Source organism: Ptychodera flava, chromosome 18, assembly GCF_041260155.1.
Source record: "Ptychodera flava strain L36383 chromosome 18, AS_Pfla_20210202, whole genome shotgun sequence".
NCBI classification, from domain to species: Eukaryota; Metazoa; Hemichordata; class Enteropneusta; family Ptychoderidae; genus Ptychodera; species Ptychodera flava.
The window spans coordinates 15,417,744-15,445,200 of NC_091945.1; the positions used below are offsets into that span (position 1 = coordinate 15,417,744).

Here is a 27,457-nt window from a genome sequence, read left to right on the forward strand (position 1 = left end):
AAACATGGTTTAATTGGAAGCAAGTTTAATTTCCAACCGTGACTCCTTCTTATTCTGCAGGGCTGCTGAAGGGAAAAATGCCAACGGAAAATGTTATTTTTTGATCATCATTCTGTACTACCGTATCCCTCCGATTCTAAGACCCCCTTTTCAGAACCAAAGATGACGAAAAAGATATGGGGGGTCTAATAAACGGATGTCACCGCGAAATCGAACGTCGAAGTTAATTTATGCTAATTTATGCAATGTTATGTAAATTTTATGCCAATGATTTTTTGATTCATGCTACAGACAACTCATCTTTGTGATATCGACTCATGGCCATGCTGCGTAGATACTGGCAGTCGAATCTGTACAAGTATAAAGATCCACAAGTCTTGAAATATAACGTATTTGCCATACCTTCTTTTACTAAACAATACGATAGCAATAAATCTTTGTATTTCGTGAATAGATAATCACCACGAAACTTTGTACAACTAGTACGTTCCTCAGCAGCAGCTGGCTCCCCATAGCATGGCCACAAAGGTCAGACAATGAGTGAAGGGAAAGTCCCTGAAGTTCCGCTGGCTGTGATTGGACCAACGTAAAGTTGGCGTCATCCTCATCCTCATCCTCAGCCTCAGGTGACCTTTCTAGCTGACGCTGAAAATGACGCTGCTCAGCGTCAGCTTCAGCGTCGTATCCGAAGATTGCCGAAGTTGCACTACTCGATGACGGATAAATGATAAAATTCGCCCAAAACTTAAGAAAATAACAACTCCATTCTTTCTCATATTTCTTTTGAATCGTAAAACTGGTTCGCAGGTAATATTTTATCGTTAGAATATCTCATACAGACTAGTTTTTTGGAAATGTTCGTAATTTTCAGTCCATGGATCCGTGGATGTGATTGTTGGTATCCTCTCAACTCTTGCGTTAAGATTTTCCAAAAATTGGTGCAAAAAAGTATACGTGGTCCAAAATGTGTAAAAATCGCCACCATGAGAGGCGATATGAAAACCCTAATTATTCAGAGGATATATAAAACAATTAACTGGTATAACTATGACTTGAGGCCTGAAAAGTCAAAGTATTAAACATACAACCTTTTAACTTTTAGGAAATTAAGGGCTAAGAATGTTGCGTTATATCTACATCGTGAGAAACGGATATTAAGAGGAGAGGTTATTAAATATTATGAAATACATACCCCACTGTGTTTTGATTAACATTTACAGTAATATAAAACTTGAAGCACATTTTTAAAGTCGTTTTTACACTTATCATTCCATCAGACGCATTTGGGAATAATCGGATCTGACGCCGGTGAAGCTGACGCTGTAGCGTCATCCTCATCCTCATTTTCGCGTGACCCCTGAGGCTGAGGATGAGGATGAGGATGACGCCAACTTTACGTTGGTTGTGATTGGTCAATTTACGCAATAGGTCAAACGTGTCAGTGCATGAGGTCAAGGTAAAATTCTGTTCAGTGGGATGGTGTCCGTCCGATGTTTTCTATGTACGATTTTCATTTACTGTACTCCTTAAAATAAACAATCAATTACACGTCGTGAGTTTTATTATTTTGCTCCTAGTTTCAAAAAGTCTAACCGTATCTCGAAACGAAATGTGATCTTACGAACAGGCAGGCTCGAACAGGTAAAGTGTTGAGGCATCGGCTGGCCGAGACGAAAGATTGCTGCGCCAATCCGCTTTATATTTGATGTGTTGATTTTTTGGCAATACACCCTGAAGTTTTTTTATTACTTGTATCGATGACCGAAATGTCTCCTGATGTGGAATTCAGTCATCTATGATCAACTGTTCGGAATGCACGTTTTTGTTCTAACTGTAAAGTGTATAGGGCCGTTTAAGCTTATGAAGTTGGGTATTTTTCCCTCGCAAGACTTCGAAAGCGTGCATAATCTTGAAAATCTGTTACACTATCGTTCTACTCATTGCTGGGACTAGTTCAGGAAAGGACACAAACAAATGCCGTTCAAACAATAAATACCTTCATTATATGAGAAAAACTACAAAATTGATGAAACATAAACAGAAGAAATTCAAAGAATTTTCAGTTCATGCGCGGAAGAAACTTTGGATATCGCGTTTCGTTTGTCAACACAATAATTGCCCTCTTCATCTAAGTCAAACCAGTCGAAGTCGATATCGTCGTCATTAAGTCTTTTTGAAAGATTTTACGATGCCAATGATATTTCTATTTTCACTGGTTGCTTATACGGTAAAGTTGAACGCAAGAGAAAACTTGCAGAGCTTCACAATGATCACAAAAGAAAACTTACGTGATAGAAAACTGTTGAAAAAATCTTTTTATACTTTAATGGTAAATTTGAACGTAAGAGAAAACGTGCAGCTATTCACAATGATCACAAAAGATACCTTACCTGATAGAAAACTGTTGAAAAAATCTTTATAAGCACACCATTTAAAGAGCAACTTTTTCATGTGCCGTAGTCTTTTGCCTCAGTAGTATGAAAACGAAAGTGTAAAGTTGAGCGAAGCAAGTTCAAAGCTCGTGTCATTCACACGTCCCAAATTTTCTATTGATAACGGCAACAAAAGGATTTCCCGACATCGTTACAAGATCCTATAAAAATGCGTCGATTTATCGTAGACTTTATTTTCTGAAAAGTCATAAGACAGTGCACGGTCGTCATGGGCAAGAAAAAAAGTAATTATTAAAAACATTCTCGCTGTCGGCATGCCTAACTACCGTCGCAATCAGCTAGAACTTGGTTTGCCGTATGAACTTCGCCGAGATGCAGACAACATACACGATCGAAATGCTGTAGCCGTTGTTCAAGATGGTTGCAAAGTTGAAAGTTTGAAGCGAGATGCAGCACTCATACCGGGCACGGTTACTTTAGAATATCATCGATCGTGACGTGTCAGTCAACATAAATACTACTTGAAGGCAAAGAAGAAAGCATTTATCCATTCTCCAAGAGTTGGCATGGCAGAGAAATGTCACGTCGGTGTTTTGGCAAATAATGCGGCTGTACCTCTGCTGAAGCAATCAGTCCGATGTACTGTTTTCACCGTACATATTCACTAAAACAGACCAAATCATGCCGCTGACCACAACAGTCTCCAAAAAGAGAACTACTGATACCCAAACTTTTTTGTGTTTGTATGAGTGTAAATTGTGTTTGTTTGATCGTGATGAAATGAGCGAATCGTACTTGATCGACAAGTCCGAAAACCCGACGATCCTAAATGTTCATTTCATGGTAGCCAAATTGCATCGAAATGTTCGATTCGTACATAATCAGATGTTGAAAAATCTGCTTATTTTGATGGTAGCAAAATTACAGTAACGAAAAGACGATATTGTACTAGATCGAGACGCTAAAAAATCCAACTCTTTTATATTGTTCATTTAGGTAGTGAAATCCAAGTGTAGTTTTATCGCCAGGAAATTATAGAACTGTTCCCGATTGACATGTTCCAAATCCCAACAATAGTGTGCGTGTGTGTGTGAGGTTTGATACTTCACTTTGACACTTGTTTGTGACTTTGATAAGCAGTAGGTGTTGTGGATATTCTGGTCTCATTACATGACAATGGCTCTATTGTTCCAGTCAAAATTCGGGTGTACCCCCCTGGGGGTCTTATAAACGAACTAACAGCTAATTACGAATTGATAAAATAATCCTTGGGGGTCTTATAAACGGGCGGGGTCTTAGAATCGGAGGAATACGGTAATAGTCCTACTTTGACAGTTTTTGTAATACAATCCTTTGCTTTGAGGTCTGTATGTGGATACAGTTGAGTGTTTACCAGTCATACATACCAACATCAGAAATTAGGAACATTTCCAGCTGTTTGCATCAAACCAATACTCTAGTCAGGAGTTTTCAGTTTGTGTCACCTTTGACCCCTATTCTTACAAATGGATTCAACCTAATCAGTAGGGCTATCCCAAATTTTCATCAAATATGGGGAAGGCTAGAGCTAGGTTATTTTAGACCTGGCAGTGTCAGTCTGAAAACATTTATCGTAGTAAGCTATTTCTACCTCAATAATGATTGTGTTTTGTTAACCTTTTCATCCAACTTCCCTCTCTGGAAGTGTGACTTTGTCAAAGAAGGAATGAAGTCACAATAAAATGAAGAAGTGAAAATAGATGTTAATGTGCTACTTGATACTTGCAACAGAAAGGAGCCCTGTAATTACAGTGTAAACCTGACTTCCTTGCTGTATGTAACCTTGTTTAAATCTCAGTGTTTTGAAAACTTAAAAGGGAAATGAGGTGTTTGATAATTTACTCTGTTGTGACTGATTTTACAGTTTTCTCAACATTTCCATTTCTTTTGTTGTGTTTTCCATCACAAACAGGAAGTATAATATTGACAGCAGTTATGTTGTATATCATTATATTTGATAAATCGTTCCTGAATTGGGCAATTGTTGTTAGTTCACCTTTGGTCTGGTAACATCAGCTGCAGTTAGAAATTTTCTATTTTCATGCGGTCTGAAAGAACACACATTGTAACAAGTTGCATGCGTGAATGATGGCTTGGTCAGTTTCTGGCACAGGGGTCAGAAGAAATGTCTCCAAAGGTGAACCCCACTGGCTCATGGGAAAGCAAAAAAAATACCCCATAAGTTGTTCAGCTGTTCACATATCTCACTTGATGTAAGACAATCTCACGTTTTGTCATTTGTCATTTATTTTCCAGGTTGTTAAAAGGAAAATGCTCATGCCCATACCAGGAACGCCGGAACCGGAGAAAGCACCGGAGCCCCAGCTCGTCAACTTGACCAAAAACAAAAAGGAGGAGTATGGAATCAAGCTTGGGGTCAAGTTCTACATCAAAGAAATCACAGAGAACAGCATAGCAGCCAATGAAGGCACGCTTCAAGAAGGTGACACCGTGGTTAAGGTGGGTCTCAGAAACATGTTACCATGGCAACTAAGGTACACGGGAATAACTTACGTAGAGTGTAACCAAACTGCAATGACAATCTTGATTTACAAATGTGTGCAGTGAACTGTACTTTCATTTCGTGTGAGTTCATCTTGCAGTGTATAGACCAAAATATTGGACATTTTCAGACTTATAATGATGTAAAAAATGCTCACGAAGTACACAAAATGAGGTGAAATCAGTCAAAACTTTTCATCAGAGAGTCACAGGATAAAAATTACATTTGTGCGTGCAAAGTATGCACTACTCACTTTATGTACGGACACAAATATCAGTAAAAAGCCATCCATCTTTTGACGTATCATGGGCTGACAAACATTTTATTCCAGTCTTCCAGACAGGAAAGTTCTGTGTTACAGAACTGAACAGGACACATTCCTGTAAGAAACTCTATCTGTGATATTACCATGCAAAGAAACCATAAAAGATGATCGGTGTCTTTTACCTAGAATAATACTAGAGTGATGCCAGACAGTTGCAGAGACATGTTTTGAATTTAGTGTTCGTTGTTTGTACTCAAAAACAATATCAAAGACATAATGCTTTTGTCACATAGAAGTCTATAAGCCGACCATCTGCTTTCATATCTGTCTGTCTGCATATCTGTCTGTCTCATCAGTATCTTATGTTGGGTTACTTCAGCCTCACCTAGGCTACCCTAAACAATGCAACTTAGGAGGAAGGCAGACAGGCAGTACAAATTTAAAAGTACTTTTGGAATGGATATTGTTGCCAATGAATATGCAGTAACATCTGTGTTTTCACTTTTAGATGAATTTGTTGTCAAGATATGTATGGAATCTATAATCAGTTTTTTTAGCCTACACTCTTTTAGCAGCTTGCTGGTTCATGCATAGATCTTTCTTCTTTTTTGGTTCGTCGGCCCTCTATCAATGTAATGTGAATAAAGAAGTAGAATGGGCGTACCTTAACAACACTGGACCTAATCTTCATTATTAAAACAGTGGAGTTTCCTATTAAAGGGTCCTTCCACAACTTTTTGAAGCAAACCTGTTAGGATTGTGTTAATTTGTAAAAATTGTCCATTGAGGGCCTAGCCTTCTTCAGTCTTTCTGCAGAATGTATTCACGTATGTCTCATCTTCTGGCAGATCAACAATGCTGTCGCTGAGAACCTGTCTCTCGCTGAAGCCAAGAGACATCTTGAAAAATCAAAAGACAAACTAGCAATCATAGTTCTGAAAGATGACAGGAGGAAAGAAAAACCGGAAGATGATTCTGTCGTCAGCAGCAACAAAACCAATGAACTCAGGGCCAATGCTGTACTCTATGATGGCAAGTTTGATGGGAATATTGACAGGTAAGAATCAGCTTCATGATTGGTTACAGATTTTGTAAGCTCCTCTGTCATTGGATGAAATGTTATATACAGCAAATGACAGCTGAGCTCTATTCAGACAGTGCACAAAGGAAGCAATCCTCACTTTTTCCGAGGAAAATTGATTCAAAAGTTTCTAATGTCTAAACAATTTTGAAAGCCTCGGGAGTTGTTTTGAAAAACACAGAGCGTGGTGGTAATTAAAGCTGGTTAAACAGGCAAGTATCAATAACGCCAATACACACATGGCATTCTTGAATGGGATGTCTCATCGTAGGATATAGTTTGTAAGAATGTGACTGGTACATGGCAGACAGACTGTGCTCACAACATTTTGCAAAATGATAGTGCTCTCAATTAAAATGTTTGACTGCGGCATGTGTCTTGATTTCTAACAGCCCTCTAGAAATACTGAGAGCAAAACAGTGCAGTCAAGGCACTTCGGAAGAATTGCCTCCTGTTAAAATTCCAGGTCTTTCCTGTTTTTGCTGAAAACACATACTCGAAAAAATTGTATTAAAGTGTTTGTAAAATATTTTAGCTGTTTTGATGATGATTTTAAGATAGTCCTGACCCATTCACCCCCATTTCCCAGTGTTAAGGTCCAGCCTTGCAATGAAAACCCTAAGGTTGTACCAAATTTTGTGGGGAAAGGGTCAATATTAATGACATTCACCTTTTATTCATTTCTGCCTTTACGGGATCTCAGAACGTTGAGCATGCAAAGTCTTTTAATTGATGAAACTTCTGTCATCACTCCAAACGTTGTCTAGTGTCTAGCCCTCATTTCAAACTCAAAACTGAATATGATAGGCTTGATTCACAGCGAACTATTTATGAAGACTTGATTCTGGACCATTCCAAATGACAGGCAGGGAAAGTTCAGGCAAAGTCGCACATTTCCCAATATGTCTACCGTGAAAATATGACAGATTATCGATAAACATCTTTGATCCTTGTAAAATTTCCAACATTACATTTATTAGCAAATCAAGAGGTTATTGCACAAAAAGTTCATAAAGATTCCAATGTTAACAATGGTTGTGACAGTGCAAAAGATATGAATGAATATCATTAAGTACAATTAGTTTATCAGAAAGGAAGTCAGTACGTGATATCTTCCTACAATTGTGTTTCCATTTGTTGTAAACTTTGAAAGGTCCCCTGCTATTACCAATCACTGAGTTACAAACAGAGCAAGTCTGTTTAGAATTCCACAGGAGGAGATAAACCACCAACTAATAAACATAAACAGGAAATTTAGAAGGTCTTTCATCATTAAAAGATTCTGATGCATTCAAATATTGAACGTTTAATGACGTGTAAAATGTTTTTGATTATAATCCAAACTGATTCTGCTTGTCTTCAAGACTTGATTTTGATGCCGTGTGCTGGAATTACACAGTTATGTCAAAATATAGAAATTTTAGTTGTGTAAGAGTCACAAGGTTGTATCATTTTAATGGAAAACTGGACCAAGTGAGTGTTTCAATTAGACTTCAATGAAATAAGATTATGGAGCTTGTTGATATGTGATTCTGAAGACAAGATGCCGCCTTGGCCACACATTTGACCAAATAATTTTAGCCTCCGGTCATGTGAGCTCCACTATTTGTGATTGCCAAAGTTGATGAAACACAGATTTTATGAAATATTGCACCATCTTAATGTAAAATATCTTTCATTTTTATTGTCAAAACTTTTAGTGTCCTGTTTGATGGCGACAGAGAAGGAACACAACAAAGGTCTCCGATGGACCCAACAGCGCCCTCGCTGGAGAGACCGGGAAGTAGAAGGCGGCTTACCGATGAGGAGGCGCCCCCAAGGCCTCCACCTCCTGCTGTGGAAGACCTAGGTTAGTTACTCTTTACTGTCAGTGTTTGAGATGATTGAACAATCACAATGAAAGCTTTTGGTGACTAGCTCTATCTTGTTCGTTGAAAATATTTAGTGAGAAATAAAACAGAGTTGTAATGAGGAATGTTACACATAAACTGGTATGTCCATTCTGGATGTCTTCAAGGCCATTTAATATCAGCTTTGTTTACCTCTATTTGCTTAACCTGGATTTTCATCGTCTTGAAATTTGGGGAATCTGAATAAATGTAATTTGAGTAACCAGTCAGAATGCATGTTGTAACATCTGAGCAGTGAACATTGGAACACTTGCCTGTGACACTATGAAAGCTTTGTTTTGATTGGTTCTATTAATCAGTGAGTTTAGGGCCAAGGTTGGCTGACACTGCTGCCATCAGAGTCTTTGCAAATAAATAACTTTTATTTTATATCTTGTACCATAAAGTGAAATTACCGTAGAGTAACCCATCTACGCTGTTTATGTTTACAGAAGGTTCAAACAGACCTCCAACACCTGGCAGAGATGATTATAGGTACTATCCAAATGATATTCATGCTCAACAGCGGCACAGAAGACGACCTAAAGAGTAAGCTCGTTTTCTGAAATTAGATGTAAATACCCTTTCAACTGTGCATCTCCATTAAATGGGTCTGACCGTACCATTGAAATGTTAGGAGGGGTTGTTTTATAGCTGATAGGGTGTTAGGGTTAAATGTTATAGCAGAGCAAATGTGCTGCAGACACATGCATATTCTCGTGGCAAGGTCGTGAATTCTGCAACCCTGGAAAAGGTGATTTAATCTGAAATGTTTTTGTTCAACTTTCCAAGGTTTCCAAAGTTGGAAGTTAACAGATGCTAAAAAGTAATAATACAACCTGGAAAATGACAAAAAAATTAAAACATTATTTGTGTACAAATGATAAATTATTTTACAATGCAAAATGAGAATTCTTTCTGTTTACTAAAATTTTAAAAAAGCAGCATTTTTGAGATTATGTAACTCATGCAAGAGACAAAAATTTTAGAAAGTCATTTGTCAACAAAAAATAAGTTGTTCTACGATTCAAAAAGAAAAAGTGGTCCTTTCATCAATTTGTACTTGAGAAGATACACTTTGAATATGTTTACACTGAAACCAGATCTGTCATTAGCTACGCAGAGTCTGAATATGAATATCTGAATATAAAATGTCTTTCAATATGAAATTTATCAGAGCAAACTCTTCAAGGTAACATGTTGCCAGGGTCTGTTACTTGCATTACTGGGACAACTTTATCTGTAAGTTTGTTGAGAGAAGGCCAAGTCCCACAAAATTTTTATTGGTTTAAACAGGAAGTTGAAGTGTGCGCAGGTTCACATTCATAGTCTATAGGACATTATATTGAGCAACGGAGTGATTTCAGTCATTTTAAATTAAGTACTACTGATAGGTAAAGTCAATGGGATACTTCAGAATTTGTTATGTGTTATTTGTAATTTGTACAAGGCGTGGTTTTCTTTCAATGTTATGAAGAGAGTTTAGTATCAACCAAACGTGTCAACACGTTTCCTAGACATCAATTTCCATTGTACGTAAAATGAAACACATTCCAGCTTTGTCAAATGATTTCCAGAGTTGTTTATCATGTGATAGTTACAAGACCCTGCCAAAAGTCTGATTTGCTCAAGTCTTCACTTTGGGTATAAGACAGCGCCCTCAAACTGAAAATGTATTGTTTACTATTCTTTCTGGGTTTTTTATCAGAAACAGTTGTCAGTCTCTTGATGTTATCAGAACTGCTCTTTGTTCATTCACATTGAAACATTTCCATTACACTTTCCTTTTGCAGGGGTGAGGAAAGGTACATTGTGTTCCGCAAGACCAGCAATCTTGGAATCAGACTTGCCGGCGGCAATGAAGTGGGAATATTCATTGCTGATGTGCAGGAAGGCAGCCCAGCTGCCATCGAGGGCCTACACATCGGAGATCAGATCCTTCAGGTAACAATCCTGACTCAAGGTGATGGCGTTGATGAGTCTGTAACTGCAGTATCAGAGACCAAGTATTTCTTATATTTAATTGATGGGATGTGAAGAAAATCTGTACAATTTCTGTCAATAGCACAATTAAGTGTACCCAACTTAAATCTTTCACCACCATGGTTTGGCCCAACCCATGATTATCGATGAAGATTGTAGACCTGTTTATTTGCGATTGCTTTGAATAGATCAACAAATATCATTATGCCTTCTTTTGAAACTCAGTTTTGCTCTGCTGTACCCCAGAGTTTGACATAATCGTGCACTTTGTATGGTATTGTTTACTGTAAATGTAGGGGATAGGGAAGGAAAAATACGAGAAATGTGTTTTGTTAGCCATTGTCATATACATAAACTTTTGTGAAGGTACAGTTCTGTAGTAGAAATGCAGGTGCTATAAAGTCATGATGTCATATTGACTTCAGTCTTTCATTTTAGCATCACAACTCTAAAAGCTGTGGATAAATTGAAATTGTATTCCAAATACAAGAAAGTAGTATCATTGCTGTTGATGTGATGTGTTGAAGCTGTAATATATGAGACACATGTATTGTGAAAGCTTTCTGATATAGTGTTGTGTAAAATTAGGTGCACCAATTGATTACGTGTTGATTCTCCGTTCCAGGTGAATGACATTGACTTGCACGGTATTACCAGAGAGGAAGCCGTCTTGCTTCTACTCAGTCTGCAAGAAGACATCAGAATGATTGTACAGTACAGGAGATCAAGTGAGTATTCGTGAGCGTCATGCTAATTACTGGATGAATTGGTGAACAGAGTATTTGGTTGCCCAGGTTCCGGTTACAACATCAAACAGACATAAACGCAGGCACTAGCAATGACCAATAGACAGAAAAGATAGTTGACGCAGACAGTTACAAAAAATGTGAAAGTAGAGGAATCTTTTCACTTCCTCATACAGTCTGTCAATTTCACTTATTCTTGTATAGTAGTAATTTGCTGAGAGAAATCAACAGAGTAGAATCGTAGTCAGCTATCTAAATATTTTCTACAGCATGAATGTCTAAAACTGTTGTCTTACATGTGCATAGATAAGAACATGTACTGATCAATGGAGAGAAAGCTAGTCACATAGACAGACACATTGACAGGTTGATTGAGCTGATATGGCTTACTGTTAACCCTTTGAGTGGCAACATCAATTTTTCTCACTTTTATAAAATATACCACAGTCAATTTTCTCCGATTTTTGCCAAAATGTTGATAAAAAACTGTAGCCAATAAAACATGATGTTCATTTGGTCCAAAATTATCGAAAAAATTCAGAAAAATTCATAAAAGATTGGTAAAATGTGGCAGTAAAATTTTTGAGGGAAAAATGACAGCACTCATAGGGTTAAAGTTGATTCAGGTACTAGGCGTAGTTTGGAAAAACGATGCTATGAACACAGATATCACAGTGGATTTATTCTTTTGCTGTTTTCAGTATTTGACAAAGTGATAGAACAAGGAGGGGGAGACAACATCCATGTACGTGCACACTTCACGTACGACAAGGCCACCAAGGACGAACTCATCTTCAAGAAAGGTGAAATCATGCGTGTGAGGGACACGCTGTTCAATGGTGTGGTGGGATCCTGGCAAGCGATGAAGCTCAACCGCAATAATATGGAGATTGAGAAAGGTGTCATACCAAATAAGAACAGGTGAGTTTTTCTTTCTTGACATTTGCTGCACAATTAGCCCAGCAACTGAAGATTCATTTCAGCCCTCACAACCACTTCGCACACCCAAATCACAAATCACAACTTTCAAAGGATTATCAACTAAGTAACAATAGAGAGCGCTATGTGAAATATGTCTTCATACTTTATATAGATCCATAGAATATAGATCATCAAAACTGAAATGGCCATTTAACAGAAACATTCATCTTGTAAGTTGCTGTAGCAAAAAAAACTTTAAAATTGTTTTGTTGTGTGTCTTCACCATCCAGGGCTGAGCAGCTTGCACTGGCTCAGAACACTAGCCAGGGAAACACACCAAAGTTGCCACAGACTGAAGGCAGGGCAGGGTTCTTTAAGAGGAGGAGTGGACGAAGATCAAAATCACTGACCAGAGAACACTGGGACGAGGTGGTGTTTGGTGAGATAGCACATCAATTTAGTTTACGGGTCATAGGTCACACATCCTGGTATTCTACTGCCCTTTTTTGACATCTAGAATCTTACTGAGTATGTTTCATTGAAATTCTGAGTTTGCAATGGAAAATCTATTTTTTGGTGTAAGGATTTGCAAATGCATATCAGGTTCATGCAAGAAGTCATTAATATTCTCTGTATTGTCTGTAACAGGAGGAAAACCGCCAAAGTTCCCAGCATATGAGCGGGTCATCCTGAGAGATCGTAAGTATCATCGTCTGTTTCTCAATAAAGTATGAAGTGTAAACATAGAGCATAGTGAGACAATATTTTCACATTAAAAAAAATAACTGAATATAATCAAATGCTTTCCAGTCTTAATATCAGTTTTGTTACCAATAGTATGTCACTTTGGATCTAATGTAGTACAAAATTCTTGGTAATAAATAATTTTTAGAAAACCAATTCCTGATAAAGGAAGTCCATGATTTGACATTATCAATTTTTGTGTGTGTCAACATTTAAACAATTTACTTTTGCACATTTTTACAGGTAGACTCATTTCATAGCACCTGATTAATGATCTTTGTATGTCTTTTATATTTGCAGCCGGGTTTTTCCGTCCAATCGTGTTTTTTGGTCCGATTGCTGACATAGCCAGAGAGAAATTACTCAAAGACTTCCCGGAGAGATTCGAAAATCCATGTAAGTTTTCTGCCGACTTATTATTAACGTTTCATTTCCATACAGCGTGCACAGCTTTATTTCTGTATAAAAATGGACGAGTTTTGAAAATGTCTTAATCTTATTTTCCTTTTTTGTACAGTGAGTGAGAAGAATGAGTCCAGGCCCAACCAGTCTATGAGAGTTCACCAAGGGGTCATCAAACTTCATGCAATTAGAGATGTCATGGACAAGGTCAGTAGAGGGCGCTCTTTAAGCCTTTGAGGGCCAAAGTCAACTTTTGTCAATGTTATAAAATATACCTAAGTCAATTTTTGTCAGATTTTTGCCAAAATTTTGATAAAAAACTGTGGCCAGTGAAAGTCGTGTTCATTTGGTCCAAAATTATCAGAAAAATTACAGAAAAGTCAATAAAATTTGGTAAAATATTGCACTGAAATTTTGATGGGAAAAAATACAGCACTCAAAGGGATAACATACTATGAAAAATTATTTTTTAAACTCGACAGATATGGTCTTGCATTGCTTATGTTCCTACCAAGTAATTGACCTTTCTACTACTGGAATTTTGTCTCAGTTCAGACACCATCATTTTGAAATAGGGGAGAAAGATACTTAGTGAGAGAGCAAATCTCAGCTAAGCTATCTAGTTACAGGTAGTTCAAAATTTAAATTCACGACTTTGGTGCAATGATGAATTTGAAAAAATTTCAGAACACACATTGACTCCCGTACACTTGTCAGATTTTGTGTTTGAAATCTTAACATTTGTGAATCAAAATTCTACCGCTGTAATCCACTGACGCGTTGTGTCTCCCCCTTGCATATTCACAGCAACAACACTGTATCTTAGACATCACTCCCAACGCTGTGGAGAAACTCAACTATGCACAACTCTACCCCATTGTGATCTTCCTGAGACCAGATCACAAGGACACAATCAGGACACTCAGAGCCCAGCACAGTGAAGGCAAGATTGCTCCCAGGAGTTCCAAGAGACTGTATGACCTGGCTCTGAAGTTGGAGGAAATGTACTCGCATGTATTCACAGGTACAGAAAATTGGACTCATAGATTTCAAATTGAAACAAGCCGTGAAAGCCATCTGATATTAGTTATTTGTTTCACAATAACAAGTTGAGCCATTTTTGTCAAAGATTCAAAGTAAGCCACAAGGCTGTAAATAATCATCTTAAAACAATCTTTACTTCTTCAGCTACTACTTTTTGTATGGCTTTTCCTGATATTTTATAAATTTTCTCATATTTGAATCTTAGCGACCATACACCTGGGTCATAACAACATGTGGTACAACAAAGTGAAGGACGCCATCAGACAGCAGCAAAGTACTCCAATATGGATGGCAGAAATGAAGGTTAGCTTTTCTGTTTGGATCATAGTTCTTCCATTATAGTCAGAATGAGAAGATTACCGGTACGTTAGAGATGTGAAAATGGAGGAAGTGCTCCACTACAATGTATTTAAAGAAGTTTATTGTAGCATTTGTGAAAGTTACAGTGCCTGTCTCAAAGGGACAACAGTACAGTGCTATTGTTATGTGAATATATGTTCAACTGGAATTTATTGAATTTCTCAATGAAGCTACAGATGAAGCAGTGAAAAAGCGCCCTCATGTGATGACCTTTACTCTCCCAATACTGGTAGAAATGAGCTTGAAGTCAAGTAAAATTACAGTATTGTTCTAGATTTGATGACAGTGTATATAGCAAAGCATGCATTACATTCTATGAGAGAGAAAAATTTTATTATGCTTGGTTACATTGACAAAGCTTGACTAGATTGATACATGTAAAACATGAAAGATGTGACTGCATCATGTGAGTTCAGTAGATGAAATACCAGAATCACTATTTTACAGATTGATGACTCCCTGACGGAAGACCTCATGTTGCCCATGACAACTCGCCTCTCGTACGCATCCTCCCCAGAGAGTGAGTTATCGCTGAACGCCCTGGAGAGGCACAGTAACTACGACTCGGGACCCTCGCCGTCCTCGGAAAGACGAACAATGGTGAGATCTTCCTCAGATCCCAATTTAGTGGGTGTTGATGGTTATCATATGCCTCCTTCCTATCCTCATGAACGAAAGTATCGGGTAAGTCGGTTGGTGCAGGGTTAGTCACGCATGACAGGCCTCTGCTCTACGTGGTTGCTGTCGTCTGTCAATCAGCATGCCGTCCTACGTCCTGTATTTTTGTAATCACTTCTGCATGTGCCCATGTGTCTTTTTGTCTTCTGACTGTTCTCAGCTGTTCTTGTTGTCTACATCTGACTGTTATCATTGTCATTCATGGTCTTGTGGTAAAGTAATATTTTTTTTGTTCATGACCAATATGGTCGCTCTTTGTTCTTGGCAAACACAGTTTTGAATCTTTCTCCGCAGTGTATGTAGATGGAATGAGAGCATGGCATGGACTGCTATCATTGCTGTTTTTGAAACTTTTCTGCTGCGCTTCTGTGCATATTGTTATGAAAGATCCAGCCGTACCCTGCTGTGCTGTGCTGTGCTTGCTGACTGTCCATTCCAAATAGAAATTATCTGGCTAAAAACATCTGCAGTAGGCAATGGAGGAGGCTACGTACCAAAGCAGTATTCTTATAACTATGCCCTTGCTGAGTCTCTCACAACTTTCAAGTAAACAAATCAGCGTCTTTCCATTGACAATAACTACTGTAGTGCGTTCATTTTAGCAGACCACTTCAGCAACACATCTTTGTTATCATTACTTATAATTCCCTTGTTTTCACCGTTATTGTAGCTTTATCCTGTATCTCAGTATTATATAAATATGTTCATCATACATAGAGATGACAGTCACAATGTGACAAATAATTTTTTACAGTCAAAAGTTATTGTTTACCCAAAACATAGAGGTCCAGAACCTGACAAAGTCCCTTTTGCATTTTTTGCATTTAAACAACATGTAGCTGGTCCGTTAATTTTGTAATAGGCAGTTTGCAAGTATGGCACAGCTCATGTCTTTGAACCCTGTTCCATGTGAATCCTTGTATGATGTCATAGGTCAGGGTTCAAAGGATAAAAGATAACTAAATTTGACTGCTATGTTTAGCATTTGTTTAAATTCTGTAACTGAAAAATAACTTGAGACTTCGCTCTGTCCTCAGGATCGACATGATCAGAGACAACCACGCCGACCACCAGATGAGTACTACCAACCGTGGCCAACCGACTCCAGACCACCGAGGTCCAATTATGAAGACCCGTACAGACCTCAAAGAGAGAAGAATTATGATTATCCCCGTCAGGACCGGGGCGGTCATGGGCAATCACGAGCCCCTCCGGAACGAGCCAGAGGAGATCACCGAGGGCGAGAACGAGGCAGGGCCGAACAACGTGATGGTGGTGGCCAGCATAGGATACCGTCTGACGGCTCTGATCCCAGAAGACCTGTAACCAATTACGCTCAAGAAAAATGGTACAGCAGCTTCCCAAGGAGTAAGTCAATGGGTAGCCAGGAGAGACCCAGCAACTTCGAGCCAAGCTACGCGACGACAGGCCGCCATCGCAGCGGGGAGAGAGACCGCCACAACCTGACCAGGTATCAATCGGATTTTTACCCAGCTCAGCCACCAGCAAGACCACCGAGAGATTATGAGAACTACCCAGTTCAGAAGAAAGAAAGACCGCCTGACCGTTCAGACCGACCTGAAAGACCGCCCCCAAGGGACTACTATTCAGAGGCTTATGTGAGCAAGCCAGAGGAAGAGAAAAACCGTGAGAAATATGCCACCACGTCGCGCATTCCACATCATCACAGTGAAAGAACAGCTGAAAGGACTTCAAAAAACGAATCAAAAAATGATGTGTATAAGTACACGCGCAGTACTGCGATGGGGTACAAACCAGCGCCCTCACAGGATCCAGGAATGAAAAGGAGGCGAGATTCTGACAACTACCGGAGAAACCAGGATTTGTATTCCAAGCCACAAAAGATGTATAATAAGTCACTCGTGGACGACGACAAGCTGGGACAGCCGCCAAAGCGATACAGTGAACCACCCCCACCTCCCGTGAAAACACATTCAGAGGCGCATGTTTATCGCGTGATGGACGACCCAAGATCAGCACAAGTGCCTCCTGAAGTTGTGCTTCAGCAGACGTATCCTAGCAAATCGTATCAGCAGCTGGAGAGCAGTGCGCCCCCAATGCAGCAGAAGTACCCGCAACGCGAACGAGCCCCCGAGCAGCAATATGGCAGTCGGAGCGACCCGGAGGACCGATACTACCCAAACGATTATAACAGATACCCAGAGAGGGAACGGTATCCAGACAGGTACCAACGGAGGAGGGAATACGATCCCAGGGAGAGGAGTCGCGAACCAAACTATTACCAGCAGAGACCGCCCAATGACTACTATGACTATGAGAGACATCGAGCAGATCCCGTGCACAATGATGCAAGTCAAGATGACAGTGGCACTGACCATGATCGTCGTGGTGACACTGACAGGCAGCAGCCATCTTATTTTGCACCAGGTAAGACAGCTACCTGAGAAACTCACCGTGTGGTCTCCTGAACTTTAATGAATTCATTTACTGTACCTGACAAGCTCCACCCTTTGTAAATGTCACACATACACATGCAGTTTCTGTATTTTAGTGACAAACTTTCAATCAAGTTCATTTCTGTTAGTGAGTTAGGTATGTCCAAAGACACAAAGTGTACTATCATGTTTCAAACGGGATTATTTTTGCCTGTTATTGTTTTTCCATTCATGAGACAACTAAAGACTATGACAGATGCATCTCTCTTTTGATGTTTGTAAGAGATAACATGCATGCAGGGATGTGAACATCATAGTGATCTTGTGTTGCTAGGTATTGCCTGTTCTAATGCAGATACGCCACAATTTCAGAGATTCCAGTATTTATCATGACAGGCCAAAATGACTGCTGTATAGTGGCAGCAGCTTGGATCTAGTAATCAAAGGATATCATCTGTGAGTTTTATATCTGCCATTCTTGATATTGATGGTATCTGTATATTATTTGTCTTATCACATCTCCAGGATCCCAGTTTCAGAAAGAACCAGAAGCTGAGCGGGTACCCCCTAAGGATGAACCCCCTCAAGAGGAAATGAATCAGGAGGACATTCCCCCTCCCCTCCCAAAGGATCCGCCGCCGCCCTTAGATCCAGAGCCCCAAATAAACGGACATGATTCCAGCCTTGAAACAAATAATGCCAAGGTTCCAAAAAACTGGGAAAGAGACCGGCAACGGGAGCATCCGGTCTATAACCCACCAAAAGAATGGAGCGATTCTCTGGATTCCGGAACCGGGACCACAGGGAATTCAATGTATCCCTACCACCAGGAGTCGTACAAGGCATACAAGGACAGGCTCAAGCAGAAATATTCATCAAATCCATCGTCTGTCAGACAGACAACAGTGACTACCACCATGACAGCAACAACGAGCTTCGGCAGGCATCTGGATCTGAAGAGTGACGGATCAGAGAGGTCACCGACGGATGACGGGATTGTGACAAATGGGGAGAGAGCTGATACTCCAGATGATGTCTTCCTTCCAATTGCTGTCAAGTAAGTTCATATACTATACTGTATGGTCATCAACATCAACCGATACTCTTCTTTCCATTGCTGAAAAAAGTTGAAAAAACCATATTGGCAGGCATGAAGAACTATAAGTCCATCTTCCACAAGGTTTTAATTTGCATGCCCTAGGGAGGCTTTCATAATAGATCAATGGAAACATACCCCCTAGGATAGTGCTAAGTTGTGTGGTATGACTAACAGTGACCCGGTATGCTCCCTCAAAATGAGGTATCAACCGTGCACAAATGAATTTTGATATCCAGACAAAAGTGTTGAATGAAATTATGATGAAATAATTTGGTCTAGGTTAGATAAAATCTTTTCACATCTGAAATTTACCTGTGATTTACAGAAGAAGCATAACCTTTTAACTGAAAATTAAAATCGATGCCTTTTTAATTTTCAACTCTCTAGTGATAGTTCCTTTGAGGCTGATGATGGACACATAGTGGTAGCCACAGCCCGTGGTGTCTTTGATCACAACGGTGGATGTCTGTCATCCGTGGAGTCTGGAGTCAGTATTGTGATTCCTAAAGGTGCCATCCCTGAAGGTGTACAGCAAGAGATTTATTTCAAGGTGTGCAAGGATAACAACATTCTTCCACCTCTGGATCAAGAAAAAGGTGAGACTTGTAACATTTGAGTTTTGTTTCTCCAGTGAAAGACTTTGTTGTTCCTTACAAAGTTTGTGATGTTCAAATAGATGTGCTATTAAACTCTCTTTTTGTTCCATAAAGTATGTGCAAAAGTGTTAAACTTTCATTTGTATGATATCTAAATAGTATCAGTGCTCCTAACCCCATACAATGGTTCCTGGATCATCAATTTGAAGACACTTATTGTATTCCTAGCCCCAGCTGGTAGATGGCATATGTCCAGGGGTGACTGACCTGATACCACAATGAGAATAGACAAAAATAGGCAACATAATATACCAGTACCTGTAGTAAGGAAACCAGTGTTAGTTTTCAAAGGGCCAGAATGTGTAACTTTTGTTGATTTTTCGCTATTTTTGTGTTTAATGTCAACTACAGTTTCTGTTCCACTCCCCAAACCATGTTGAGATACACAGTATTTAGCTTGTCAACTCAGCCTGTACATGTGTAGACTGCAGCATGAAGTTTTTCACCATCAAAGCTTAAAATCCTTGCTGTATTCTTTGGTTGCAGGTGAAACACTGTTGAGCCCTCTAGTGATGTGCGGTCCACACGGTTTGAAGTTCTTACAACCTGTAGAGTTACGACTCCCTCACTGTGCCTCCATGACCCCCGATGGATGGTCGTTTGCTCTGAAATCCAGTGACACACCAACAGGTACTTATGACCTCAGTGACTCAAAAACATTCAGTGAAACTTTCTTACTTTCCCAGCACTGTGAATTGCTTTGCCATGCACTTTAATCCTCTTTCTGCCAGACTCCATAGACAAACCATAGAAATAAATACAACTTAAGAGAAAGAGGATTAAAACATGCACTGCAATGGTGTTGATTCAAACCCATTATTTACAATGGTGATTGTGGACCAGTTTACTGGGTATCTGAGTGAACAGATGAAGAGACTACACAAATTACAACACACAATCACACCAAACTTGTTACTTTTCTTCTCTATAACTTGTGGTAAGAATATTTGACCCATCTACACTGAAAGCCATCAATAATCTTTACACTCGATATTGAACTCTGGAGTCCAGATACTACTCATTCACCTCCACTCTTTCAAAGTTTGTTACAATGGTATATGTTTATATAAACCCTTTAGAGAAACCCATAGCCCTATAAGTACCATGTGAAGTGAACTACTTTAGGACTTGTTTTTCAGTGAGCAATGCTATGGACAAATGCCAAATTCTACAAAATTTTAAGTAAACATTTGCAGTATGAAAGGCCATGTTCCTAAATCAAAGTTCTCAACTTTGTAGATTTGCAAATTTCTAGCAGCGCTTTTTTACAGGTTTCTTTCAAACACATACTGCATCCAGCAGACCAATGCTGTGCCAAGAGGAATCTGTTTTATGTGAGCTTCCCAGTAAAAAGTGAAATAACATTCTTGTACTTATGTATCTCCGTACCATTGATGAAAGTATCAAGTTTGATGATTTTGGCACTTTTTTAACCCAACAGGTCAACCGACACAATGGCAGAATCTGACACTAGCCGGGCAGGATGAATCGCAGTGCCAAGTTGGGACAAGCAGCGTCTCCGTTCTTGTGGACCACTTCTGACCGTCAGGCGTAGTCCGCTACCATGCAATATCAGAGTTGAAGGTGCATCCGAGAGTCACTTCGCTGTGACATGTTAAAAGAACGTGGGTCACACATCCTGGGACTTTGCATATGATACCAGGATGTATGACCTTTGAACCACCATACTTGAGCTGCAGCTCATCATGTGATGTATTTTTCCGATGACAAATGGTGAAGTCTTGGCCATGTGAATCCTGTTTTTTGTTTGCCGGGCCTATGTAACATCTTAATGTCACTGCCAGTTTTGTATCAAACCCAAAAAATGTACAGAATTTTGACAGCTCCCATTTCTTTAAAATTGATTTTATCATTTGAACACAAAAATAATAGAATCGCTGTCATCAGTGTAATTTTATGATGCATGAGTAAATTTAAAGTCTTGATAAGAAAAGTAGAGATAGTTAATGTGTTTTCCTTTATGACACAATTGTTCATGTTTTGAATTATTCATACAAAATTCATTTGCATAATATACAGAATTTCAGTTTCAAATAGTCTGATTAATGAATGACCTGAATTAAGCAATAAGTATCTCAAGAACGATTTCAATTATCATTTGAATTGCAAATCTTATCATTTGTCACTTGAAAGCAGGCTGCTACTAACTTATAAAGTTAAAAAGAAAATTGCCATTTCACAACACAGCCTGTGTAATAAGCTGAGTTGTAATCAGTATTAAAATTTGTGGCAAACTGTTGAAAAACATACATTTCTATTTCTATACAATAAGATATTTTTTCTGTAGTGGTAGAACTGTCTTATTTTGGCAATGCTCAGTAATCAATATGGCTGTTTGGGGGATTTTTCATTTGAAACTTTTGTCTAAGGTAAACTCACCCGAATAATGACAATTTCTTATATAGCATTCTCCACATTAACTGACTTCCTCCAGACTAACACTGCCATTCCTTACATCCGCTTGTAACCATGGTAACAATAATACTTCATCATACATAACAGAGCAAGGAAGACAGTGATGTGCCAAATACATAAAAAATCTTTCAGGCCTTAATTTAAATATAATATTCCTGATATCATTTGTTGTCATGGTTACAATTTGGATTGCATTTTCTTTCTTTTTTGCTGATTACGTTGCAATGTTAAACTTCCAACTATATGGAGTACTAAAAAAGCCAGACTTTGGAGTCAATATTCCTTCATATTGACCTGAACTTTGAGATGGTCGATATGTCTTATATTTTTCGCCCTCCCTTGGGATGGGAGATATTATATTTATTCTCATTCTGAGTTCACTTTGTATGTAACCTTTTTTGTATAAATGCATGTTTAGCATAAAGTACAAGTGGTCAAAGCAAGTGTAATTTCATTTCATTCAACGAACAAAATTGGAGCAATAAGATTTTCACAAATATTTGCCGTTGGTAGGTTCAGCTGTTTGTGAATTTTCTGACCGCATATTTTTTTCATGAATAGGAGGAGTTTGGTAATTTTAGTCTGTTTTAACCAGAGATCAATTTTGTACAGAAACAGAAGGCAGCAAAAATCTAGTAGTAGTTCAATCACTGCCAGTGTTTGTTTATTATGAATGTTCTCCAGTGCAGTCCCAGTGTCATGACCCCTAAACCCTGAGAGACCAGGATGAATGAACTTGAGGTCATGACTTTTGACCTTTTTGACACAAGCCTGTCACTGATTCATGTATCATGTTTTATTTGTTTGCATCAGCTTCTTGTTTAATCCAAAATTAGAGCTATTCGTCTCAGCTTTTGTTTTCAAATTGTATTCAATGAACTTTGGTGTAAACAGCAGACATCTGTACAGAACCACAAATTATTTATTCCGAAGTGCCTTTCAGATGTTTCTTCATGATGAATTTTTTTATAGTCTTTATATCCTAGAATTTAAATTGCTCACTATTAAAAAAGTGACAATATCATCTTCAAATGTAACCGCCAAAAGTTGTTAGAGAAATTAGTTTTTTCAATCTCCAAGCCGTACCAAGTTGCCTTACCAGTCTGTAATATAAATCAGACTTTTTTTCAATTGAGAAACATGTTACAGGTTTTAATGAATTTCTTCAAATTTAATGCAACCATCTTGTGTTTGTATGGTCGAGCAGGCAACCTAATTAAGACCCCCTAAGCAATCAAAAGATTTTCAACTCAAGATAACTTTCCTGTACAGGGAAGTAATTCTGCATACTGTACTCTTTGGAGCAAGTCAAAAAGTGTTGTTTTTGATAGATTGTATTCTCTCAGTGTAGTTAAAGATTTCAATCTATGAAGTTTCTCAAGGAACATTTGCTAGAGAAAAATAAACTGTGTTCCTCAAAGCTTGCACAAAGTGGCGACATTTTGTATGTCACTGAAAATGTGCCGATTTTCTTTGGTGTCAGATGTGCTGTTCCTGATTTTGTTCCACAAATGCCCTTTTCAAGCTTTTGATGAATTTCATGCAAACAAAAACTTTATGCTGTTTACCAAAACAAAATTCATATAATTTTTTACTCCTGTTGATATTTTGTAGTTCTAGTGTAATATTGCAGACATATATTCTCATTTTAATAAACAATGATCTTGTTTTAAAAGACTTCGGATTGCCTATCCTTTTACTTACATTGTCCCAAGTTTAGATGCGGTGTGCGATTCAATGCCTCCATTGTATTTCAAGTTCTGGGGGGTTTTGACAGCTATTCAAAGGGAAAACCTTGCCATCGTGACATTACTGCATATGGATGCCATGACTGTCAGCAGAAACCAGTGTCTCAGGCAATGCTCTATTTAGTAACAAGCGCATGGTCACAATGCGTCCATACTGTGCTATATTTAGTAACAAACCTACGATCACAATCTGGTGACAACAATATGAAAGACAACAATCTTTCAATATTTTGAGGATTTAACGTATTTAAGGTATTTGTATTTCGAGTATCCCCAGACAAAGACTGGTTCTATAATAGCAAAGATGTATGGTCCAGTATAGTATTGGTAAGCTTCTCTGATAAATTAGCAATTACCGAATATAAATTACAGTAATAAAGCCAACATTTTATTTATTATAGCAAAAACTTGAGTGAAGTTTGCAAGACGGGTTATGTTTAAACAAAATCCACAATCTCGAAAATGTTGAGTAAATGTCACCAGTTGCAGTCTACCAGGAGAAAGTTCACTGTGCTGTTTTGCGTTCTCTCCAGGTCTTGAAGGCGGCCGCTGCAACACTTCCTGCCAACACCAATACTATAGTCAGAACTATGTAGACCACATAACTTCCTACCCCTTGGGGAGAGAGAGAGAGAGAGAGAGAGAGATATGAAGTCAGTTTGGTCCAAGCAAAAACAAACATTTCAGGGGATGCCAAAAATTCCTCAAAACACCACTCTCCTAGAATGTAATAATACCATGGTCCCTGCCTTTTCACAGAACCATGATAATGCTTTTCAATGTTAAACACAAAGTCCTAAAAATCTAACATCAATGAAAGTCTTTAGAAAAAATATTCCATTGTGCATGCATATTAAATTAACCATAATACACAGTACATATATTATCTAATTTTCAAATCATAAAGCTACAAAGGAAGAAATTATTTCTAAAAATATCTTACCTTTGTCTATGATGACAGGTTTATTGACTTTTGTGTGGTAAAGAGAAATAAGAGCAAGTTGTTAAAATTTAAATTCATAAGATAGGCCAAGAAAGCTCAAATGTCTTTAATATCTTTACCCTTTTCATAAAATATATTTACAATTCTGTGACACAAATAGCAAATACGTTTTTTATCTGAAAATACCAAAACAATGCAAATTTTTCTCAAAATGTTATTATTGAACGACTGATGGTGACCTGCTTACCGACGATTCTGACAGTAGCCAAAAGTCTGTTTTCAAACCAACAACTGTAGAGGGCGCTATCCGACGCAACGAGTTCATGGATGTGGAGTGTGTTGGTCCCGTCAATGCTCATTCTGCCTTCAGAATTTTGTTTCAGTGATTTCGCCGATAACGCCTCTCTGTCTTTTTCCCATAAAACTGGAATACCAACTCCACCTCTATTGCAACATCGAAAACACAGAAGACTTTATTATAAAACATATCGAGTGCAAATCTAATATCATAAAATTTGTGTTTGGATCATAAAATACTTCAATCTGCACCTTAATGGATTTCATCCATTTTAACATACGATGAAGATCTCATCATCATTATTTATGGGCTGGAGGGGATAAAACATACGTTGATCCTGAAATATCGTATCGGATAAGATATTTTTCAAAATCGAAAGATTCGTCCCCCTGTCCTCCTCCAAACACTCAAAGTTAACATCTTGATAAATTTTTGGTTCTTTACCTGGGACAAACCATCGCAACTCCACTTCCAATCTCTTCATAAATTGTTTTCCTTTCAGCTATGATTAAAAAAGAAACAGAATGAAGGCCAGAATAAGCTATTGAATGCAGAACAAACAGGGAAGAACACGACAGTACGCGGTAAGTTTTAAAATCTAGGTATATTGCGATACAAGCAAGTTAACGGTGAGTACAGTCTACACGCACACGCTGCATGCTATCTTCCATACTGGTGCATTCTTACCTATCTGCGGAGCAGTCGGCATCCCGTTTGCAGCCGAATACACCATATTTCTTTCTTTGCCAAGTTCTACATCAAAAATAAATAAAAGGACAAATGACGATTTAAAAACACACACAGCCCATGGAAAACGTTGGTTGTCAAGGATATGAACAATATCCCTGTAATAGTGGATACATATCGTTTCAAATAGGAATCATTATTTTTATCGAGATTGTAGATTGTACATGAATTAAAAATGCAACAAAATGAAACTAGATAGTAAATTATCACTTGTTCACTTCGATGTATAAACTTATTATACCCATGTCCACGCAAAACTAAAGTGAAATACTTAGTAATTTTTCATGAATACGATTAGATTTCGGGATAACTGCATTGGGTGAAAGTATAACATCAGGTCCTGTAATATTGTATCGAAGAAGAGGAAAAATAGAACGTAATTATAGTTGTATGAAACAATTGTTACTCAAGATTACGATGAACCACTGCACGTTCTTTCGCATATTATCATCTTGTATTATCCAAAAACAGTGAATCCAGCATATTGGTCATAGGTACTTTACCGGAGCATTGCGCCTTACAATCTTCCACTAACTGCTCATCTGGTCTAGTTTGTTTTGGCTCCTTCCGGTTCTCGGCCATCACAGCGCATGGAATTCCTTTGGTGTAACCGGACTTGGGAACATTAGTATAACACTGACCTACAGGTGCATAACAATGTGAAAAACAAAATTATTTAACCAATCAAACTTCGTGACTATTCTCTTCCGAAACCGTCGCTGGAAAGTTTGCATACAATCTGTTTTTCAAACGGCTAATGAACTGTTTATTTCGTCCATGAAGCTTTGGAGGTCGACTTCAAACACTAATATATAAATCGGCCAAACGTAAAAACAGCCCTTGTCGATCCGTCATGGTCAAAGTCTTTCGGAGTGACCGCGGTCAAAAATTAGTCAGATTCTTGTTGGTCCGGATATAGTAATAACTGAACAGATGATAGCTGACGTCATGGCTAGCCTGAAAGATCCAGTAGTATATTGGTCTCCGCAAAATCAAACCTGCATGTGGTTAGAGTTGGAGTTTGCTCTTTCAGTCTGACGTCAATACCTGCATTTACTTGTCTGTTTTGTTGGTTTTCATTACTACTATTATTATTCATTACCAATTTGCATACTTAATGCTTGATTAGCATCATTCCGCAGATCACTGTCTATATCAAAGAAAGAAATATAATCCAAACATCGTGTCGAAGTATCTAAGATTTGGCTTTGACGCCTGAGCAATTCATGTCGAACAGACCCAAACATTCGGTATTTCTAAATGCTCTTGGATAGACTCAGAAAGAAGTACACCGAATACAGGAAGAAATGCAATCAAGCAACGCACCAAAACTCACCAACACTCATCTTACCTATTCTAATTCGTTCTCCCATTTGCCCGCATCGATTGCAATTACTCCATGGATTCCATAGCGTGTATACGTGAGATTTGTTGGCTGAAAAAGAGGGTTCACATTTTTACACAGTGTTCTGCATGTGTCGACAGTTCTCCATAGGGTTTACCCGATTATTTTCAGAAGATAACATATTTAGTCTGTCCTTTAATACGAATTTGAAGTCTGTTAGTCCACCAATGAGTATGTCGGAGCGCCCAACCCTCGGGGACAAATATTCGTCCTCTAAAATTTTCACAATTCTTTTCTGGTCAACAATTTGCGAGGGCTCATTTTATAAAGCTCTTGCATTAGGAAAATTTTCACTGTCTTATTTTTTCGAAAATCGAAAATGTTTGTTTTCCTCCATAGAGTTGAACACAGGGTTAGCGGCCATTTTGAATTTCAAACATCGGTAAATGTTTGGTAATTTGCTTCTCAAGTACAAATCTTTGCCCCTGATTTTTATTCTTCATTTGGTATTGAGGAAAGTTTGAGTAAAAGTTTTCGGTCATTCACATTCGAGGTACATACAACCTTAAACATCGAGGCACTGAATCCATACTCACCACCGCCACCTTCTTTGAAAAACGATCTTTCTCCAAGAGAGAGGAAAACTGGAAGGATAGATTTTATTCTTGGAAATGAAAATTGATATGGAGCAGTTTCAAGTTGAACACGAAAATTGCGTCA

General features: G+C 38.4%; 2 protein-coding genes across 13 annotated transcripts in view; one reads left to right on the top strand and one right to left on the bottom strand.

Moving 5' to 3' along the window:
* LOC139116953 (tight junction protein ZO-1-like) overlaps positions 1-23,333 on the top strand; it is a 103,276-nt gene extending 79,943 nt beyond the window's left edge. For 7 of the 11 annotated variants that reach the window (XM_070679696.1, XM_070679701.1, XM_070679698.1 and 4 more), the window contains 19 exons: positions 4,689-4,892; positions 6,049-6,257; positions 7,982-8,130; positions 8,623-8,719; positions 9,964-10,114; positions 10,779-10,881; positions 11,601-11,820; positions 12,111-12,259; positions 12,469-12,519; positions 12,865-12,960; positions 13,082-13,173; positions 13,774-13,990; positions 14,216-14,313; positions 14,818-15,054; positions 16,086-17,457; positions 17,991-18,522; positions 18,952-19,160; positions 19,707-19,850; positions 20,662-23,333. In XM_070679696.1, coding sequence (XP_070535797.1) covers positions 4,689-4,892; positions 6,049-6,257; positions 7,982-8,130; positions 8,623-8,719; positions 9,964-10,114; positions 10,779-10,881; positions 11,601-11,820; positions 12,111-12,259; positions 12,469-12,519; positions 12,865-12,960; positions 13,082-13,173; positions 13,774-13,990; positions 14,216-14,313; positions 14,818-15,054; positions 16,086-17,457; positions 17,991-18,522; positions 18,952-19,160; positions 19,707-19,850; positions 20,662-20,762 — 4,431 coding nt within the window. In that variant the 3' untranslated portion in view covers positions 20,763-23,333. The remainder of the gene's footprint in view (positions 1-4,688; positions 4,893-6,048; positions 6,258-7,981; positions 8,131-8,622; positions 8,720-9,963; positions 10,115-10,778; positions 10,882-11,600; positions 11,821-12,110; positions 12,260-12,468; positions 12,520-12,864; positions 12,961-13,081; positions 13,174-13,773; positions 13,991-14,215; positions 14,314-14,817; positions 15,055-16,085; positions 17,458-17,990; positions 18,523-18,951; positions 19,161-19,706; positions 19,851-20,661) is intronic. The other 4 variants (XR_011548424.1, XR_011548425.1, XM_070679697.1 and 1 more) reach the window with 2 other exon arrangements.
* On the bottom strand, positions 22,915-26,435 carry LOC139116955 (uncharacterized). Of its 2 annotated transcripts, none has more exons than XM_070679707.1 (7): positions 26,391-26,435; positions 25,896-26,033; positions 25,333-25,398; positions 25,090-25,147; positions 24,595-24,791; positions 24,348-24,374; positions 22,915-24,019 (listed from the first exon to the last, which is right to left on the bottom strand). In XM_070679707.1, the coding sequence occupies exons 2-7, from the start codon at positions 25,972-25,974 to the stop codon at positions 23,910-23,912; spliced, it is 537 nt and encodes a 178-aa protein (XP_070535808.1). In that variant the 5' UTR covers positions 25,975-26,033; positions 26,391-26,435; the 3' UTR covers positions 22,915-23,909. The 2 variants fall into 2 exon arrangements, with proteins under 2 accessions (XP_070535808.1, XP_070535807.1); XM_070679706.1 differs by having other exon boundaries at positions 26,338-26,397.
* Positions 26,436-27,457: the final 1,022 nt, after the last annotated feature.